The following is a 19,462-nucleotide window of genomic DNA, read 5'->3' on the forward strand; positions in this document are numbered from 1 at the left end:
CCCTAATGACCAGGCTATTTTTATCAGGGAAGGAGGTAGGACTATGCTCAAAAAAAGAGTCGATTGCTGTTAATTGATGATACGTGATATATTAGGAGAATTTATGACATTTTTTTCGACATTTACATATATATTCCATTACTAAAAGATGCATATTTTCAGATGTTTTTCTTAAAACAGTGAACGGCCCCCTGCCCCATCTGTGGGGTCTAACTCTAGGCCAGTCACTTGCAAGGTTCTCATGAGGGTTGGGGCGGGGTGGAGAAGGAAGCTGAGAAGGAAGGAAACTGGCACCACGAGGAGTCCTTCTCCTCCTCTATTTGTAAAGTAGGCTACACCGCAAATTAGCCACATTTTACCTAAGAGGTAAGAGAGAACCCAGAGTGTGGATTCTGATGACACCAAGGTCAAAGGTGCTGTCACCTGTGGGTAACATTGTCTTTTTTGGAAGGATACAGTGCTGGCTGATGTTATGAGGACATGGTCTGCAGCCAGACGCCCTGGGTTCAAATCCTGCCTCTGCCAGTTGTGTGATCTCACCTAGTCTCTCCAAGCTCCATTTCTCTCACTTGTAAAATAGGGATAATAATAGAAACAAAGTGAACACATGGGACTGAATGTGTTTATGAGACCAAAGTAAATGGATGGGTGAGACGTGCTTGGCCAAGTGAATGCCATATAGTAACTGCTCAGGTGACAAAGGTCAGATTGTTAGTTTCTAGAAAGTAACAGGTATTTTGTTAAGAAAATAGGTAGTTGGGGCGCCTGGGTGGCTCAGTCGGTTAAGTGGCCGACTTCGGCTCAGGTCATGATCTCGCGGTCCGTGAGTTCGAGCCCCGCGTCGGGCTCTGTGCTGACAGCTCAGAGCCTGGAGCCTGTTTCAGATTCTGTGTCTCCCTCTCTCTGACCCTCCCCTGTTCATGCTCTGTCTCTCTCTGTCTCAAAAATAAATAAAAACGTTAAAAAAATTTTTTTTTAAATAAAAAAAAGAAAAAAAAAAAAGAAAATAGGTAGTTAAAACCAGTTGTCCCCATGTCAGCAACAACCTTTAGCCATTTATTAAACTAGCAAAAAATGAGATTATGAAGCTAACAACAAAACTCTAATTAAAGTTTACTTTAATTACCCAAAACCAGATCATGGGGATATTTATTCTATTTTTTTTTTTTTTTTGAGAGACAGTGCATGAGTGGGGAGGGGAAGAGAGAGAGGGGGAGACGGAGAATCTAAAGCAGGCCCCATGCCCAGCGCAGACTGAGGCCAATGCAAGGCTCGATCTCACGATCGTGAGATCATGACCTGAGCCCAAATCAAGAGTTGGATGCTTCACCAACTGAGCCACCCAGTGGTCCCTGGGAACGTCTATTCTAAAGCCTTTTCTAAAACAAAAGATACTGTGCTGATACAAGCCGGGTGCAATGGTCCACTCTCATGGGGATATTCAGAGATGACCGCCAGCTCCCGTCCTGCTCTACCGAGAGGCGAGGAACCCAGAGGAGCATTTGCGGGGAGGGTTTTTTTTCCCCTTCCTTTCCAGTGTAATTGACATACGACATCGCATTCGTTTCAGATGTGCAACGCAGTGATTTGACAAGTCTATACATTACGCCGTGCTCACCACAAGGGTAGCTACCATCTACCCGGTTACATTACCATCCCAATATCGCTGACTCTGTCCCCTCCACCGTGTGTGGACGCAGCTAGAAGGGGCTGGCTATGCACCTGCTAGAGGGCCCTCCCCGAATGCCACCACGCCGGGGCCTTCATCCCGGACTTCCCAGCCTCCTGAATGGTGAGAAATAAATGTCTGTGGTTTCTAAGCCACCCAGTCTCTTGGCATTTTGCTACAGCAGCCCGGATGGACGGAGACGCTTCCTTTTTGTCACACTGAAATTTCACAGTGACTTGTAAGTCTGAGCAGTGTGATCTCCGACTACATGTGGACACTTGGGTTTCAGCAGGTGACTTCTCAATTTAAGTGTTAATGGCCCTCCCCCCCCCATTTTCTGCTTCAGTTACAAGTTTCCGGGGGCACCACCACCGAGTTCTGCTATCCTGTCAGTAAACACACGCACGCTCACTTCTGCTCGCAGGCTGCCAAGGGAAACTGGAGTCATAATCTGAGCCCGTTTCTGTCCTCGGAACAAGGAGAGGGAGGGTTAACTCCCGTTACCACACGTGCTACAACAGCTGCCTCCAGGAGGATGTTCTGCACGTCTGTATTAAAACACGATCACAACCACAGTCGGAATTTCATTCTCTTCACCTAAGTGCCCGGCTAGCCTCCCCTCACACGCCTCCCCTCGGACGTTCTCATCCTGCCCCAACTGCTTGTCCTCTGAAATTTGCCATCAAGACGGTCTGTCCTGTGACCACAGCCCTCTGCTGGGTTTCTCACTATTTGTTCCCACTACTTTTATTCTTCAACTCCACATGGAGCCCAGTTTCCTGTTTCTTTTTTTTTATTTTTTAATTTTTTTAATGTTTAGTTACTTTTGAGAGAGAGAGACAGACACACACACACAGAGCGCAAGCTGAGGAGGGGCAGAGACAGAGAGAGAGAGAGGAAGACACAGAATCCGAAGCAGGCTTCAGGCTCCGAGCTGTCAGCACAGAGCCCGATGTGGGTTTCGAACCCACGGACTGCGAGATCGTGACCTGAGCTGAAGCCGGACGCTGAATTGACTGAGCCACCCAGGTGCCCCGTGACTGATTGTTTCTTCTTTTCAGCCTTTTTCTGCCTCTTCTTCCTTCCCTCTCTGCCTGGTACTCTTAGGTTACCCTCAACCGCACTTAACCTCTCTTGTACACATTCATCCAATGATCAAGATCCCGATTGCATTAATCCTGTTCTTCCAGCTGTCCTACAGGCTGCTAGAAGTCCCTTCAGAGCTCATACCACAAAACTGCCATGGTATTTCATCATGAAAATATCTCCCCTCCCCTCCCCGCTGCCCCCACTTCTCCATTCCCTCACTCCCTGGAAATAACTCACCTTCCACTTGACACGGAAAATAAAATCTGTCAAATGAGAATTTGCTCAGTTTCCTGCTACTGCCCTTACCTGAGTCCTTCCTCCTTGCTTCTTTAAGGGTGGACTATGTGACCTTCCTGCCTCCGGTCTACAGCTAATTCCTGTGCATAGGCTCTCTATCCCAATACCTCCCACCTGAGAGGTTTTGCATGAAAAACTATCTTCTCTATTGTCTCTTATTTCAATGTAGCCTCTCTCTACAGGCTTCTTCCCATAAGCACTGGAACATGCTAGTGTCTTCCCTGCATAAAAGAAAGGGAGGGAGAGAGAGAGAAAAAGAGAGGGAAGGGAACAAAGGGAAGGAGGAAGGGAAGAAAGTAGGAAGGAGGGATGGAGGGAGGAAGGAAGTAAGGGAGAGAAGGAGGGAGGAAGGAAGTCCTTTCATGTCCCCTTCCAAGCGCCACTCTCCCTTTTCTCCCCTTCACAGGAAAACCCCATCTGTGTTATGTATGTGTCTCTGTCTCTTTCCTCCTGTGCCTTCTTTAGCATACTGCTTGTGCAACAGCAAGTCTATTCTTCTCTTTTCTTTTTTCTTTTCTTTTCTTTTTCTCTTCTCTTCTTTTTTCTTTTTTAAGTTTATTTATTTTGAGAGACAGAGAGAGCAGGGTAGGAGCAGAGAGAGAGAGAGAATCCCAGGCAGGCTCCATGCTGTCAGCATGGAGTCCGATGTGGGGCCAGAACTCACGAACTGTGAGATCATGACCTGAGCCGCAACCAAGAGTCAGACGCTTAACCTGCTGAGCCACCCAGGCGCCCCGCAAGTCTATTCTTCAACTGCGTTTACACAGGCTTCAAGTAGAAAAACTACAAGACCCACTACAACTTTGACAACCTGCCTCCTAAGACTGGGCTGCGAGTTCAACATCAACCCGGATCTCGACAAGCACTTGACACCAGAGTCCTTTCTGGACTTCTATCCAAACAACAAGGACTCTGCCATCTTGTGCCTCCATGCAAGGCCACCCTACAAGGACATGCCTTCAAGTTCATCAACTGCAAGCAAAGATTACTCTCGCCTCCCCTGTCAGCTCCCCGGGAACATCTTCAAGCTCTGATTCCACTTCAAGCACTACCACTCCCAGTGGTGATGGGCCAATAGATAGATGGATAGATCTTTGGGATTCCAGAGCATGAGCATGCCTTCTGCAGGTGAAAACCATTTGTCATTTGAAAAGCAGCTCCTGACATACTGCTCAGTCTCTGATGCCTGAACGTGCTGAGTGAATACTCGACCAGACTTCCCATGATGAGCTGAGTACTGTTCTATTTATGAAGTAAAATATCAGGTGGGCTTGGCAGCAACCCATTATACAATGGCTGTGATACATTTGGGATCAGGTTGGAACAGGACCAGAAGTCAATTACGTAACACTCCATCACTTACCTCTGTTTTGCCGATGTATCTCTCTCGATTCACACCTTTGGCCCATTGGGCATGACTAGCTGACAGAAGAGAAACAAATCACAGGCTTGGATGACCTATAGATCGGCTTGATACGATGGAACGAACTGACTTCTACCCCACTCAGCCACCTTCAGGGATGCCCCTAAAAGACAGCGGTGAGGGGAAGTTTTCCCACTGGGCAGTGTTTTGAGCAGTACACTCGGCCGTGTTCTTTGTGTGGAGGTAGAAATAGTCTTAGGTAAGAATATACATAGACTCTTGGTCAATGGCAAAAGGTTTGGTTGGTTGGTTGAGGCCTAAAAGAAACAAATTCGGACAACGGCTGACAACATGGAGGCTATGTTCTCACTAAAGCTGATGTAGCCACTGCCATAGCTGAACGCCCGACCTACCGGAAGAGGGCAATACTGAGTTCTGAATACACCCCGCTGAAAGGGAGAGCCAGCTACTTTAAACTCTACCCTGGAGAGAGCAGTGATTTAGATCTATAATATAGAGTCCCAGCCTAGGGAAATAAAAAGATATGGGACCTCCAAGCGTATTTCTTTTACCATTATTTTATTTTTATCATTTTTATGGTCAACAGATCTCCTGAGTCTACATCCTTTTTTAAAGCGCATAAGCTTGTCAGCTAACATTCATCCTTACCCGGCAAGAATATGGAGATAAACACTAGCCCTGAGTGGCTACAAATTCAGCTGAAGTGTACATTATAGGCAAATACAGTGTTTTGCTGTGGGCCTCAGCTGTTCAGGAGGCCCAGCGTGCCCTAAGAACACTCCCACCATTTTTAGCAAAGACTGCCACGTTTGGTCTGCAAGGCTCAGGTCTGCTGTGGACTTCTACACTGCTTCCGTCAGCCCTTCCTGTCTCCGGACCCCAAACCTGCTTAAGCTAAGCTGCGAGCTGGGAGCTAAGCTTCAGAATCGCTGGATTAGTCTGGAAGAGTTAATGCACTCCAGAGTACTTAATTTTCTCCTAGGGAGTCATCCGCTCATTGGTAGGAAATAGATGAGTAAGCAGTCATTATCAACTCCACAGGGTAGTTCTAGCACAGGGGAGCAAATAATCCAGAGGACGACATGCACTCAAAGCTTATTTATTGTGAAATAAAGGAGGCAAGCAGCATTTTACTGAATAGAAGTCACATCATGACATCACCGATCGCTCTATTACTAGCATCATACATTTCCCGTGGGCATCATAGGATTTCTTTTCAGGATTTCATAGTACACATTTCAGGCAGAAGTCCTAAGTAATTGGTTCAGATGCTGTTACTGGCCTTGACACCATTTTCTTTGTGTTTCTATACATTAACAAAAATATTACGTCCTAACCCATAATTACAAACACCTTCGATCGAAAGAGTGCTTTCACCTTCATTAAAATACAAATCAATATATCAGTCAGCACACCTTTACTGAATAAACCTTATAGAGAGTGCTACCCTAGGTGTAGCTGAGCACAGAATGAGTGTAAGACATGTTCCAGGTCTTAGAAAGCTATCATTTCACCCACCCTTTCAGCACTAGACATGTTTCCCATAAAGAATTATATTACTATAGCTTAAGAATTCCAATTGCCACTTAAGGATCATATAAGAAAAGTAGAAAATTTCCAGAAATTATCATTTAACATTTTTTTTTAGAGTCGAAGACTTTTAGCCTTTTTCAAAATAGAAATTTAAGTATGTTGCCTTCACAATTTACTCAAATTTTCACTCAAATGGCCTTATGTCTATTTACAGTTTTAATACAGTTATGCATGAAACCAAACTACAACTTCTTAAGAAGCGCCTCTTTTTTTTTGAATCATTTAAACATTTTCTATAAACCACTTTTCAGGTCTCTATATCAGTGAGAGTGATGTCTGATTCTGGGTCTACTCTTACGTTACCAAACACACCTACCATTTTGACATTCTCTTGAATTAAATCCTAAAACAAAGTTAAGCAGTAGAGCTCAGGTCTAGATGCTTCCAGGCTAGTGGATGGGGGCAATCACTCTTCCAGAAGGCCCTGGCCCTCCTTAGGCCCAGCCGATGTCATTTTCTTTGTTTAAATTCAATGTGGCATTGTCCTTCTGGCTGTTGGACACCTAGCAAATGGAGAGAACTCTAAAAGCAGAAATGGAGAAGAAATACAGACATCAAGAGACATAAGCCAACAGTATTAGACCAAAGGTTTATTCAATTGTGATGATCTCTAAAAGGTACAGAGTCTAGATTTGAAAGAGTGGATGTATTTGATTGATGCGTTTCAAAATGTCAGGCATCATTTTTTAGCCTTCCATTCAAGGAACAGAACATTTGCAACCTGTTCTATCAGCCTTGAGGGCTGAGGGATAGTGAAGAGCAAGGAAACGGTAATCAGTTCAATTCAAATCCTCAGTCTATGGTCAAGTTTGAACACAACAAGGCATAGAATGGGCTTCTTAATAAGGACATTCTTAGGGGAGTTAAGAGGATGAGTTGCAGGGTTACCAGGGACTCCTTGAAGATGCAACGACAAATTTGTGTGTATGGAAAGTTATGTTCTTTTCTAGAAAGGGATCCATAGATTTTGTGAGATTATTTAAGGATCTGTGACCCCCCAAAAGGCAAAATGGAACAAAGCCAACCAACGGGATGAGAAAAACTCCACAGTGTTAGCAAAAATGTGCTTGTTTTGGCAAGACAATTGAAGTTGGTCTTATAAATGCCCCAAACGAATAGCTCTCATTGTCAGTATCTGGACACTGCTCCCCGGTCACAGATCTTGTAAAGCTCATTGTTTGCTTCTCAATGAGAGCTGAAATTAATTTTCTAAGACTCTTTGAGGTAAAATAAAGCACGGGGCTTTTGAAAAATTAAAATTGGGGATTCTAGCATTTGATTTTTGCTACTACGACAAGTATATTTCTTTGGGGAAGCTGATTTCCAAGCCCAGCGATGCCCTTCTACTTGACAAAAGAGCGTTCAGAACATGCCCTGGCAACCCATCCCCTCCCATCTCTACAAGAGCCTGGTACCGTGAAGGCCATTTCCTGCATTTTCTTGATCACCTCATTTTGCAATTTATTAAAATAAGTCCAATAATTAAATAATTTTAATCGATCTCTTTCTAGAATGAGAATTGCGATGTGAAATGCCACTTGAGATCATGAGAATTCACTTAGACATATACTTTTTCTAAACTGAGATAACATTTCTTTTTTTGAGATATTTCTCCCAAAAATGTTCTTAGTAGTGTCAAAACAGAAATAGGATGTGTGTAGAATAGTATGATAAATATAACTAATGGAATTCTTAGCTAGGAAAAAGGACTGGGCAAAAGCTTGCCTAAGGAACTGGTCAAAATTACAGACCTCTAGGCTTAGGTGTTACGGGGTTTGGACAAACGTCCTTCTTCTAATCTGATAAGGATTCTCGTGTCCTCTCACTGGTGGTAAAATATTTGGAGGGGGAATCAGTCCTGGGCAAAACTGTGACATCTAACTCAGTGGATCAGGAACTAGCATTTGGGGAGTATACGCCTGGCCCTGATTTTCATTTTGACAATGAAACCGTACATGCTAAGAACCTTTGTGACGGGTTTTTTGATTTCCCTTCCATGGTAGGATTCTGAGGGCTTTTCATCCTGGTAGTTACTTGTACTCAAAATAGAAGTGCAAAAGAAATCAGGGGAAAGTGCCGAAATGTGCATATTTATGAGTAATACAACATTGTCTGTGTCACTTAGGCACTTACATAATTTCTATTGAAATGTCACCCAAGAGTTTTATTTATCCCTCCATACATTAGCCTTATTATATCAAGAGTAAATCAAAGCACAATATGCCATGTGAATAGCCCTGAAATTGCAATGCTTGATTTCTGAGCTCCATCCTCAGTTGAAACAGCACCTTTTATCCAGAATCTTCAAAATGACTTCCAAACATTTGAAATCAATTGAACTTTCCCTTATCACCTAGGACAGTGGTCCTCAAAGTGTGTTATCCAGATCAGCAGCATTAGCACCACTGGAAATTGGTTACAAATGCAAATTACTGAGCCCCTCCCTAGATATCCTAGATCAGGTACTCTAGGGGTGGGGCCCAGTATTCTGTGTTCTAAAATGCACCCCCACCTCCCCAGGTCATTCTGATGCTTGCCCCAGTTTGAAAGCCACTGGTCTAGGAGAACAGGCCTGTAGAAACGCAGAGGAGTTAAATGACTAGAATATTGAATGATCAGAGGAAGGAATAAGGTCACGGTCTTTTCACTTCTGTTTACTGTCTTTACTGCTGCTCACTGTCTTTGCTGCTTTCTGCTATGGTATTGCTTCCCAAATGGACCAAGGGCTATGACTTGCCTCCAAAACTGATGGGTCACTTTTGGACTCACAGACGTGCCTCTCTAGGGAAACAAGCCCAACATCAAGGCCATGTCTATTTAGCACAGGGAACAGGGTCAAAACTGGCAAATTCACTGAGGAGCTCCTTAACACTATAAATGGTGGAAACACTGCTATTTGGTCCCCGTCTTGTGACACTGTGGCACATACATTAGACCCGGAAGTAAGGGAATTAAGGGGCTATCTTCTCAGTCTGGTTTCATGTAAGACCCCCGTTAAGATCAAGCCTAGGTGAGGAAATTAGCAGCTCATCTCTAGCAATTCAAACTAAGGGGTTAGAATTTATACCAAATTTGAAAGCCATGGTATTCAAAATTCCAAAAACACTTACCTGTTTTGGTAATGGGTCCAGAAGACTACAGTCATATTTATAAAGTATTAAAATAATACATATTTGAATCTGTAACAGAGCAAACCACCTGAAAGAATAACATGAAATTGTCAGTGAAAGATGCATAAATCTCTACCAACAGAGAATATTTAGAAAGCACACATACAGATTTCAGAGCAAGTATGTTCTTCCACACAATATGAACTTTAACCATCAGAAGGATAGAGTAAGGAAGAATTTATTCTTTTCTTTTATAATTCTGTCTACTGCAGAGGGTAGATGGGATGATTAAATTGCTTAAAAATGTAGGTAAAATGCTTAGCCAGTGAAAGCACTCAATTAATGATGACCAGGTCTCCTTCAAAGTTTTAGATCAGTGCTTCCCGCCATGGTAGCCATTAGCTACACGTGGCTATTTAAACATAAATAAATTAAATTTAAACAAAGTTAAACATTTCAGTTCCTCAGCTGCCATATTTCAGGTACTCAATAGCCATACGTGGCTACTGGCCTCCCTACTGGACAGAACATCTTTAGAACATTTTGCATGATCACAGAAAGTTCTACTGGACACTCTTGTCTGATTTAGACTCTTTTTGCCCATGAGAAATTACTGCCTGGATGTTCTATAGGCATCTCAAATTCCCCATAACTACCAAATATGATTACTTTTGTGATCGTTCACTAAGATGTCTCCCAACTTTTTGATCATATACCCTATAATGAAATATTTGAGCATACCCTACAATATATTGATACTCATTTACTTATAAAGTATATACACATACTACTCTATTAGTTTGCTATATACTTTGTAAGACACATACAAATAGAAACTAAAAATATTGAGAGAAAGTATAAGTGGAATTCTGCTATTTTTTTTGTGCATCTCTGTGGGTTGTTCTCCTCAGGGTAGGCAATGCCTTTTAGGGGCCATAACTCTTAGTGAATACGATGAGTCCAACAGGTCAGAAAATTGGAAGTCATCACAGACTCACTCCCCTTCTTCGCTCTCTATATCCAATTAGGCACTGAGTCCTTTTGTTTTATCTTCTAAATACTTCCCCAATCCCTCCGCTTCTTGTCTTATCTCCAGTCCCTCCACTATTCCCTCAGTGCAGTTCATCATGATTTGTTTCCTGGATTACCAGATTAGCTCAGCTTTCAGATCAATTTCGTTGCTTCCAATTTCACTTCCCTCCACTCTGTCCTTCACTTTACCACTGGAGTGAACTTCCTAAAACATAAATCTGTCACTATGTCCTCAGTGTACGTAAACACACACACAATCTGCCGATGCTTCCCATTTCCTTCCAATTGACAACAGAGAATACAGCCTTTGAAGATATGCCCCCACCTCTCTCCCCAGCCTCCTCCCCACTGATAGCTCCTCTTTGACACCCATGTTCTAGCCACCCCGTGTACCTGACAGTTCCCGAACGGTGACGCTCTCTTGCAAGCCCTTCCCCTGCCCAAGGCTCGGTCTCCTCTGGAGGCATTCTCTGACCACTTGCTTCTGAGATGAGATGCCCCTCCTCTCCACTTCTGTGGTCCCCTGTGCACATCTCAGCCACACCACCTATTGCACTGAATTGCAATTGCTTATCGAATTGCCATTTCTCTCCTAGAGGAGGAACTGTATTGTTGGGACTTAACAGTACAGAGCATACTATTGGTGCCTAATCACGTTACCTGAATGAATGAATGAATGAATGAGTGAGTGAATAGATGATGGAAAGGATGCCTTCCATAAAAGAGATTCAATTTCCTGCCCTTTTTAGCTCTCTTTCTCTGCATTTCGGTGGCACTTTACACATTCCTCCACCAATGTCCTTACCCTCCAATCCTACTACATCCTACCATGTTACAGTTAATGGTTTGTATGTCTGACTCCCCTTATAAACTTTAGTATTCACAAACAGTAGCAACCATGTTCTACTCATCTTGGAGTCCTCAATATTTGTTGATTGAGTGAATGAATGAATATGAATGACCTGATATTCACCTCAGGTAATTAGATTTGTTTCCTACTAGTATTCTTGAAACATCTCGAAACATTCTTGAAGCATCTTACTTCAAATGAAATCGGGAGTACTCCACATGTTGTTATAACCCACTTGGATGGCACATCACTTCTTCACAAATATTTGTGATGCGTATTTAACCCTACTTATTTATGAGTGCTAAAAATAATTTATTCTAAGAGACTATCAATGGCTATGAAATAGAACATACACAGTCTTTACTGCTTCAAATCAAAGAGCAATTCCAAGAAAAAGCAATTTTGCTAACCCATGTACAGGTTCAGAATTTCTCACAACTAAATTTCTGCCAGACTTCTAACAAATGGAACTTCTACTTCTGGCCATGTCCTGCCCTAAATAACTCAAAAAACTGAGCAAGATTCACAGTGTAGGATGAAAATTCCCAAGAGAAAAGGAATCAATGAGGTGAACTCTGCCAGAGAGTCTCCCGTTCTCCGTCCATGGCCGTTTCCAGGTCACGTGCAAGGAGGAGAAAGCCCACGCAGACTGGACAGTCTCACTAGATTAAAAAGACAAGAGATCAAAGTTCAGGGAAGCTAAAGAGACTGGAATTTGCAGGCAAGAATAAAAGAGAGGAGGGAGTTTCACAGAGAGAACAAGAATGCTTCAGAGAGCCACCTGGGGGTCTCCTGGAGTATTTGGTTGAGTACTAATCTCAGCATGTGTAAGAGGCAACTACTGAAGTGAAGATGAGAGATGAAAAAGAAAGCTAAGGAACAACAAGCTGAATAATGCCCAGGGCTCCCACAAGATATGGAAGTCTGTTCCCACATGCAAGAGTGAGGAGATCTTGTAACACATGGACAATTGAATAGGGTCTTTAAAGGTTATAGCCTTATGGGGCACCTGGGTGGCTCAGTTGGTTAAGCATCTGACTCTTGGTTTCGGCTCAGGTCATGATCTCACGGTTCACGAGTTCAAGTCCCGTGTGGGGCTCCACAATGACGATGCAGAGCCTGATTGGGATTCTCTCTCTCCTCTTCTCTCTCTGCCCTTCCCTGCTCTCTCTCTCAAAATAAAAAGAAATAATAAACTTAAAAAAATAAAGGTTATTGTTTTTTTTTTTTGTTTTTGTTTTTTTTAAATTTTTTTTTTAACGTTTATTCATTTTTGAGACAGAGAGAGACAGAGCATGAACGGGGGAGGGGCAGAGAGAGAGGGAGACACAGAATCGGAAGCAGGCTCCAGGCTCTGAGACATCAGCCCAGAGCCCGACGCGGGGCTCGAACTCACGGACCGCGAGATCCTGACCCGAGCTGAAGTCGGACGCTCAACCGACTGAGCCACCCAGGCGCCCCGGTTATTGTTTTAATTAGAAGTGCATTATATTAAATTAAATGCCACTCCTGATTTTACCTTAACAAAGCTTAACAAGTCTTGAAAACTCATTTTTCTGAGCAACTTACTACATGCCACAGTAAAGCCTAAAACTAAAGAATACAATAAAATCTAGTATCCATGACACTTAAATTTTTTTTAATGTTTATTTATTTTTGAGAGACAGAGACAGAGAGAGAAAGAGAGAGAGAGAGCAAGAGTGGGGGAAGAGCAGACAGACAGGGAGACACGGAATCTGAAGCAGGCTCCAGGCTCTGAGCTGTCAGCACAGAGCCCAATGCGGGGCTCAAACCCAAGAACCGTTAGATCATGACCTGAGCCAAAGTTGGACGCTTAACTGACAGAGCCACCCAGGCAACTCCTAGTATCTATGACACTTAAAATTCATGTTTTGCATTTATTCAGAAATGGCCATGCCTAGAATAAACAGGGAAATATGAAACATGGGTGAGGGAAAAATCATTCAAAAGAAACAGACCCAGAAATGACAGATACTGTAGACAGCTAGTTAGATTTATTCCGCATGTTCAAAAGGTAGAAGCACAATGAAGAAAGAAATGGAAGATAAAAAAAAAAAATCAAACCTAACTTCTAGCAATGAAAATACAGTATCTTAAGTGAAAATACACTGGATGGAATTAACAGAAGATAGGACACTACAAAAGAAAAGATCATGGAACTTAATAGAACACTGGGAAATATCCCAAATGAAGTACATAGATTAAAAAGGGACTGAAAAAAGAAATAGAGTATCAGTGACCTGTAAAATACCATCACACAGTCTAACATATGTGTAATTTGGAGATACAGAGAAGTGGGCAGGAAAAATATTTGAAGAAATAGAAGCTGAAACATTTCCAGATTTGTTAAAACTGTTAGTTTACAGAGCTAAGAAGCACAATGAAGCGAAAGCAAAAGAAACATAAAGAAAACTATTCCAAGACAAATCAGAAGCAAATCGTTAACAAAAACAGTGACAAAGAAAAAAGTCCTAAAAGCAGTCGGGGAGTGGGGAGACACAAGGAAGGAAGGAAGGAAGGAAGGAAGGAAGGAAGGAAGGAAGAAAGAAGGTCACAGGTCACAACCTCTCATCAGAAATCATGAAAGCGGAAGACAACAGAACAACATCTTTGAGGGGTGTCTGGGTGGCTTAGTTGGTTAAGCCTCTGAATCTTGCTTTCGGCTCAGGTCATGATCTTACGCTTCGTGAATTCAAGCCCCGCATCGGGCTCTGATCTGACAGTGCAGAGCCTACCTGGGATTGTCTCTCTTTCTCCCTCTCTCTCTGCCCCTCCCCTGCTCACTCTCTATCTCTCTCTTAAAATAAATAAATAAACTTAAAAAAAAGTTTAAAAAACAAGAACATCATCTTTGAAGAGTTGAAAGAAAAAAAAGTAAACATTGTTCTTTATAACAATACGCTGACTCTATTATGAGAGAAACTTGCCTTGATGATTTGGGGGTAAATATTTAATTTCCTCTTTATAGGTTGAAAGTATAGTATCTTGTGGGGAAAAAATGATGGTCTTTGAGACATATGTGAAATAGAGAAAGACAGAGAGATGTTGAAATGGCAGTCAGATATTGAGTAGAGAATTTAAAGGATAAACATGTGTACGTATCTTAAGACAGTTGTCCTGAGAGCCCCTGGTGTTATTCTACACTCAGACTTTGAGAAAGGTACTCATGGAGGAAGGGAGATGGGTCTTTGAGTGAAATTGACACCCCAGGCGCAGGATGAGGTGAAGAGGACAGTGACCACTCTGTGATTATTTTGCAACAGACAAGCACAGCCTGTGTGCAAGGGCCAACGGTAGGAATGGGGGATTTCCTGGGCTATGGGAAAAGAAATATTTTAGATCCATTTTTTTATCTTTCCCTGACTATCCCACAGGCATACCTTGTTTTGTTGCATTTCACGGATACTGCCTTTTGTATAAACTGAAAGGTGGTGGCAGTCCTGCCTTGAGCAAGTCCTTCGGCGTCATTTTCCAAGGCCATGTGCTCACTTTGTGTCTCTGCGTCACATTTTGGCAATTTGCACAAAATTTAAAACTTTTGCACTATTATTATGCTTAGTACGGTGGTCTGTGATCAGTAATTACTACTCACTCCAAGTTCAGATTAGCTTACAGTTAGGATTTTTTTTTTTCCTCTGGCAATAAGGTATTTTTAAGGTCAGGTATGTGCATTTTTTAGACATAATGCTACTCCACACTTAATGGGCTACGGTGTAGCATAGAAGCGTAACTTTTATATGCGCTGGGAAACCAAAAATTTCATTTGACTCACTTTAGTGCGATATTAGCTTTGTTGCAATGGTCTGGAATCAACTGTGTCATTTTTTAAAAAACATCAGTCAAGCGTGATGCATCTTTATGGCCCTGTGTGACACCGCTATGAAGAACAAAGAGACGATAAAATGTCAGGAAGCATGAAGAGCCTCACTTTCCTCTCTCTCCTGGAGACAGGGTCACACAAACAGCGTCTCATCTACCATGAGAAGCTGGGAGTCTAGTAGACATCACAGGACACTACGGGTCAGATTTGGAAGGGACACCTGGGGTGTGGATATACGCTACTTGCTTTTCCTCCTTACTCTTCCCGGAAGGGAGGGACATTTATGGGACCAGTGAACAGGCACTGAGGTTACATACTAAGAGTTCTGACGATAACATGAGATCTCCATTCATTCATCCATTCAATGTGCACTGTCTTTATGTGCTTTATGCTCTTCTAAGTGCTGAAGTTACAGCAGTAAACAAACAAAAACACCATTCACACTTTTCATAAGAATGCTTAAATTCTAGAAGAGAGGTAGTAAGCAGGCAGCACATAAACAAGCAATGCAGATATCAACCATGAGAATAAGTACTACAGTAACAAATAAGACAAGATAAAGGGAAAGGGAATGTGGCGTGGGCTAAAATATTTCGGATGAGGAAGTCCTCTCTGATGAGGGGACATTTCAGTAGACATTGGAATGATGTAAGAGGGTGCAACATATGAATATCCGGGCACAGAATTCCACACAGAGGGAACAGAAAGTGCACAAATCCAGAGGAAGGAGAATGAGGAAAAAAGAAGAGGCTAGTGTTGCTAGAGATGAGCAAGAAAAAGGGAATGTCAGAGAGACCCCCCAGGCAAGTAGAGAGCCCGTGGGGGCCTGCTGAAGACTACATCTCATTCTGTGAGATGGGAAACCATTGAATAGCTCTGAGCAAATGTGACTTAAGTTTCAAAAGAATCATTCTGGCTGCTCCATGGAGAACAGAACATATCGTGATGTAAATGGAAGCCAGAAGACTGGTTGAGGAAGCCATGAGGATTTTCCAGACAATAGAAAGTAGGGCCTTGGACCAGGATGGTAGAAATAGCCATGAGCCACACAGAACAGGTGAACACAAAGGAAGGGAAGCAAAAATAATAGGAAAACAGGGAGGGGGACAAAACATAAGAGAGTCTTCAATATGGAGAACAAGCAGAGGGCTACGGGAGGGGTGGTGGGAGGGGGGACGGGCTACATGGGTCCGAGGCACTAAGGGATCTACTCCTGAAATCATTGTTGCACTAGATGCTAACTTGGATGTAAATTAAATAAGTAAAAATAAAAATAATAAATAATAAGTTAAGAAAAAGAAAAAGAAATAGTCATGAGCCAGAGTGAGAGACTGGATATACTCTGCACAGTGGGCTGACAGTTTGCCTTCTGGATGCGGAAGACTGAGCCAAGAATGAGTTCTGACCCGAGGAAATGAGTTTCTGACCTGAGGAAATGCAAGAATACAGTCGCTATTTACCTCAGCCACGGAAAGGACGAAAGGAGGAACAGGGTGGGGAGCTATCGCCTGGAACTCGGTTCTGGAACTGCTAAGCTTAGCTTGCTATGCACCAGTGGCCTGGAGACATCACTGCAGATGCTGAGTGGAGGCTGAGTAAATGGGCCTGACGTTTAGGAGGGATTCAGTCAGGACTGGAGCCATAAGGGATATAAATACAGAGTCTTCATTATTCAGACGATTATTTAAAGCTGTGGGACAGGATGTGATCACTTAGGAAGTAAGTTAAATAGGAAACAAAACAAAACAAAACAAAACAAAACCAACTGGCAATCCGACGAGACCGTGCTGGGGACATTCCAAAATTTGGAAGTCAGGAAGGTGAGGGAGAGGAGCAAAGGACACTGCTAAGGAGGAGCCAAAGGGGTAGAATAACAAAAAGAGAGCGGTATCTCTAAATCCCCATGAAGTATTTCATGGAGGGCACGAGCCCCGGATCAAATGGAAAACGTGGCAAGGAGCGCCAACATGTGAAATCAGTCACCAAGTTCCCAGCTACTAAAAAGACCAACTCTTCTCAGTACTTAGCGCCCTTCCCGGAAGTAAATTAGATGAGATCACTTCTTCAGATAACTAAGGTGACACTTTGTGTCAGTGGAATAAGCAGTGACTTCCCGGATACTCAGTGTGCTCACCTGGCAAAATACTGGCTAATTTTGCATCTGTGAATTACAAAACAGTTTGGTAGGTTCCACTTTATCCAGATGGTCCTATTTTCTCCTAACTCTGGCTTTGGCACTTCTCTAACGTTACTTTGCTATAGACCGCGCACTTCTCCGAGCTCGGCTCCCTGGCATAAAGGACCTTGGCACTCTGTCCAGTCCTTGGGGGAGAGGCACTGTAGCAGCGTGAGGACAAAATAACCACTTGGGCGGGCAGGGTGGCAGGCGCTCCAGTGGAGAAGGCACTCTGGCCAGAAGGACAACCTGTTCCCAGGCACTGTCTCACAAGGGGCCCTGGAACATCTAGGGCCCCGTGACTGCTTCACACCCTGCCCCGCAGAAGGTGAGGTGATGAGAGACGAAACTGGCAGAGTGGGAGGAGTCCGTGGAGGGTTTGAATGACAGTGTTGGGTCTTTGATCCTGAAAAGTGCTACAGACCCAGGGAATAGGTTGTGCTTATTGAAAACTTATACCTATGTGTGAAAATGACATTCCCTTAAGCATTATTACACACAGAAGACCCTCCACGCGGACTTCCTCTATCACACAGATGAGAATGCAAACAATGTTCACAAGCTATTTAGGAGTAAACATGTTAGGGGCACCTAGGTGGCTCAGTTGGTTAAGCATCTGACTTTGGCTCAGGTCATGATCTCATGGTTCGTGGGTTCGAGCCCCGTGTCAGACTCCTGGTTGGTAACACAGAACCTGCTTTGGATCCTCTGTCCCCTTCTCCCTCTGCCCCTCTCCCACTCATTCTCTCTCTCTCTCTCTCCTCTCTCTCAAAGTAGATACACATTTTTTAAAAAAGAGTAAACATGTTAGAAATACTACGCATACTTTGATTAGAAATAATTAGAGAGAATATTCACCAATTCATTAGAAGAGCTTCCCACTATAATCTGTAAGGCATTTCCTTAACAAACTTTAGTCCCTGCAATGTTCCTTAAAATCATAAAGCTACACTTCCCTTAAGGTAAAATTACAGTTGGGGCTTTTGACCAACTTCATACTGTGCATTAGAGAGGCTTTAATATTTTTCTTCTTTTATCTTTGAGTGTTAAGTTAGTTATTAAGTTCGTATTAGTTATTAGAAGAGCATAAATATTAACATATTTCATACTAGTTCTAACCATTTTGACTGATATCCTAGCTAAAGGAAAGGTAAGATGCATTAATAATACAGATAATAAATAATATGTGCTAAAAATAGTTTTCTCCAAATCCAAATATTTGAATATTATAGCAAAATTACCTCAGCTATTCACTAAATACAGTCATTTTTTATGCAATTGCAAAAAATAGTGTTTTCTAGCCTTTACCATGTTATTGAATTTTGTTTGAGGCCTGAGATGTCCGAGACTGACACACACATACCTATGACATTAAAAGCTTTTTATGTCACAGAAAATGGGCTTCCTAAAGTATTTTTAACAGAAGCAAGCTGAGCTATGTTCACGTTAGGGTTGTTTTTGTAATGCTCCTGTGTCAAAACAATGAAGATAATGAGGCATATTATTTATAACAGATTTATTTTTCACACTTACGAGAACCACATAACACATCTACAAATAAAGCTCGTTAAAATATAAACATACTGAAAATTCCTTAAATACGTAGTGCTCGTGTGTCTCCCCCGTTGGTAGATAAATGTTCAAGGAGCGCCATACAGACATGGAGAGCACGGAGTCTGACAAAACACACGCCACCTCGCAGACCTCACACTAGTAATGCACGTGGAGAGATGCAAAGGGTGACAATATGAGGCCAAGACAGAGACCAAAGGGCTATGGACATTTGGAGCCTGGAGAGAGCCCTGTGGTCTGGAGCAATCAACAGGAACTTCTGTGGAGGTCAAACTTGAGCTAGACCTTGATGGAAGGCAACGGGGCTCTAAGGAAGTAGGCCCTCACCTGGAGTCAGGGCATTCCAGACCCAGCGAGTGCAGGAACAAGCGAAGGAATGGGCATTGCAGTTGGGGGCGGCTGGTAGCCCCTTTGGGGAGGGCACTGCCAGATGTTCAGAAAGATGCAATCGGCCTAGAACTCCAGGCTCTCCGTGACGCTCTGTAGGTGACGTCACCAGAGTCTTAACGAGAGTGACCAACTGAGATGATTATTTGAGGAAAAGCAATCCGCACGCAGTAAGACGGGTTGAAAGAAGAGATGATAGAACCTGGGAGAAGGGTTAAGGAAACTGCAATGTCACCTGCTGGTGAGGCATGAAGACCTGGTTTGGGGGGTGGGGGGGACGGGGGGCGTGGAAGGCCAAAAAGAGGGAAGAGCAAAGGGTCACTCCGGAAGGCCAGGGGTCTAGAGCAGCCCTTCGTCAAAAAGAAACAGAGAGTACTCAAGGAATGGTAAGATTACGGGAAATGAATGATCTTGGTTTTAGATGTCTTGATGTTGAGATCGCCTCCCTCTCTTGCTTTTGGA

The 19,462-nt window shown here is 43.0% G+C and overlaps 1 protein-coding gene across 2 annotated transcripts in view; it reads right to left on the reverse strand.

Annotated features, from left to right (window-relative positions):
• Window positions 1-5,528: 5,528 nt before the first annotated feature.
• The window catches only part of LOC122219989 (24-hydroxycholesterol 7-alpha-hydroxylase), a 93,311-nt gene continuing 79,377 nt past the window's right edge, over window positions 5,529-19,462 (reverse strand). For both annotated transcript variants that reach the window (XM_042938971.1, XM_042938970.1), the window contains 2 exons: window positions 9,143-9,230; window positions 5,529-6,554 (listed from right to left, as the gene is read on the reverse strand). In XM_042938971.1, coding sequence (XP_042794905.1) covers window positions 6,483-6,554; window positions 9,143-9,230 — 160 coding nt within the window. In that variant the 3' untranslated portion in view covers window positions 5,529-6,482. The remainder of the gene's footprint in view (window positions 6,555-9,142; window positions 9,231-19,462) is intronic.

Source organism: Panthera leo, chromosome B2 (assembly GCF_018350215.1).
Source record: "Panthera leo isolate Ple1 chromosome B2, P.leo_Ple1_pat1.1, whole genome shotgun sequence".
NCBI lineage: Eukaryota > Metazoa > Chordata > Mammalia > Carnivora > Felidae > Panthera > Panthera leo.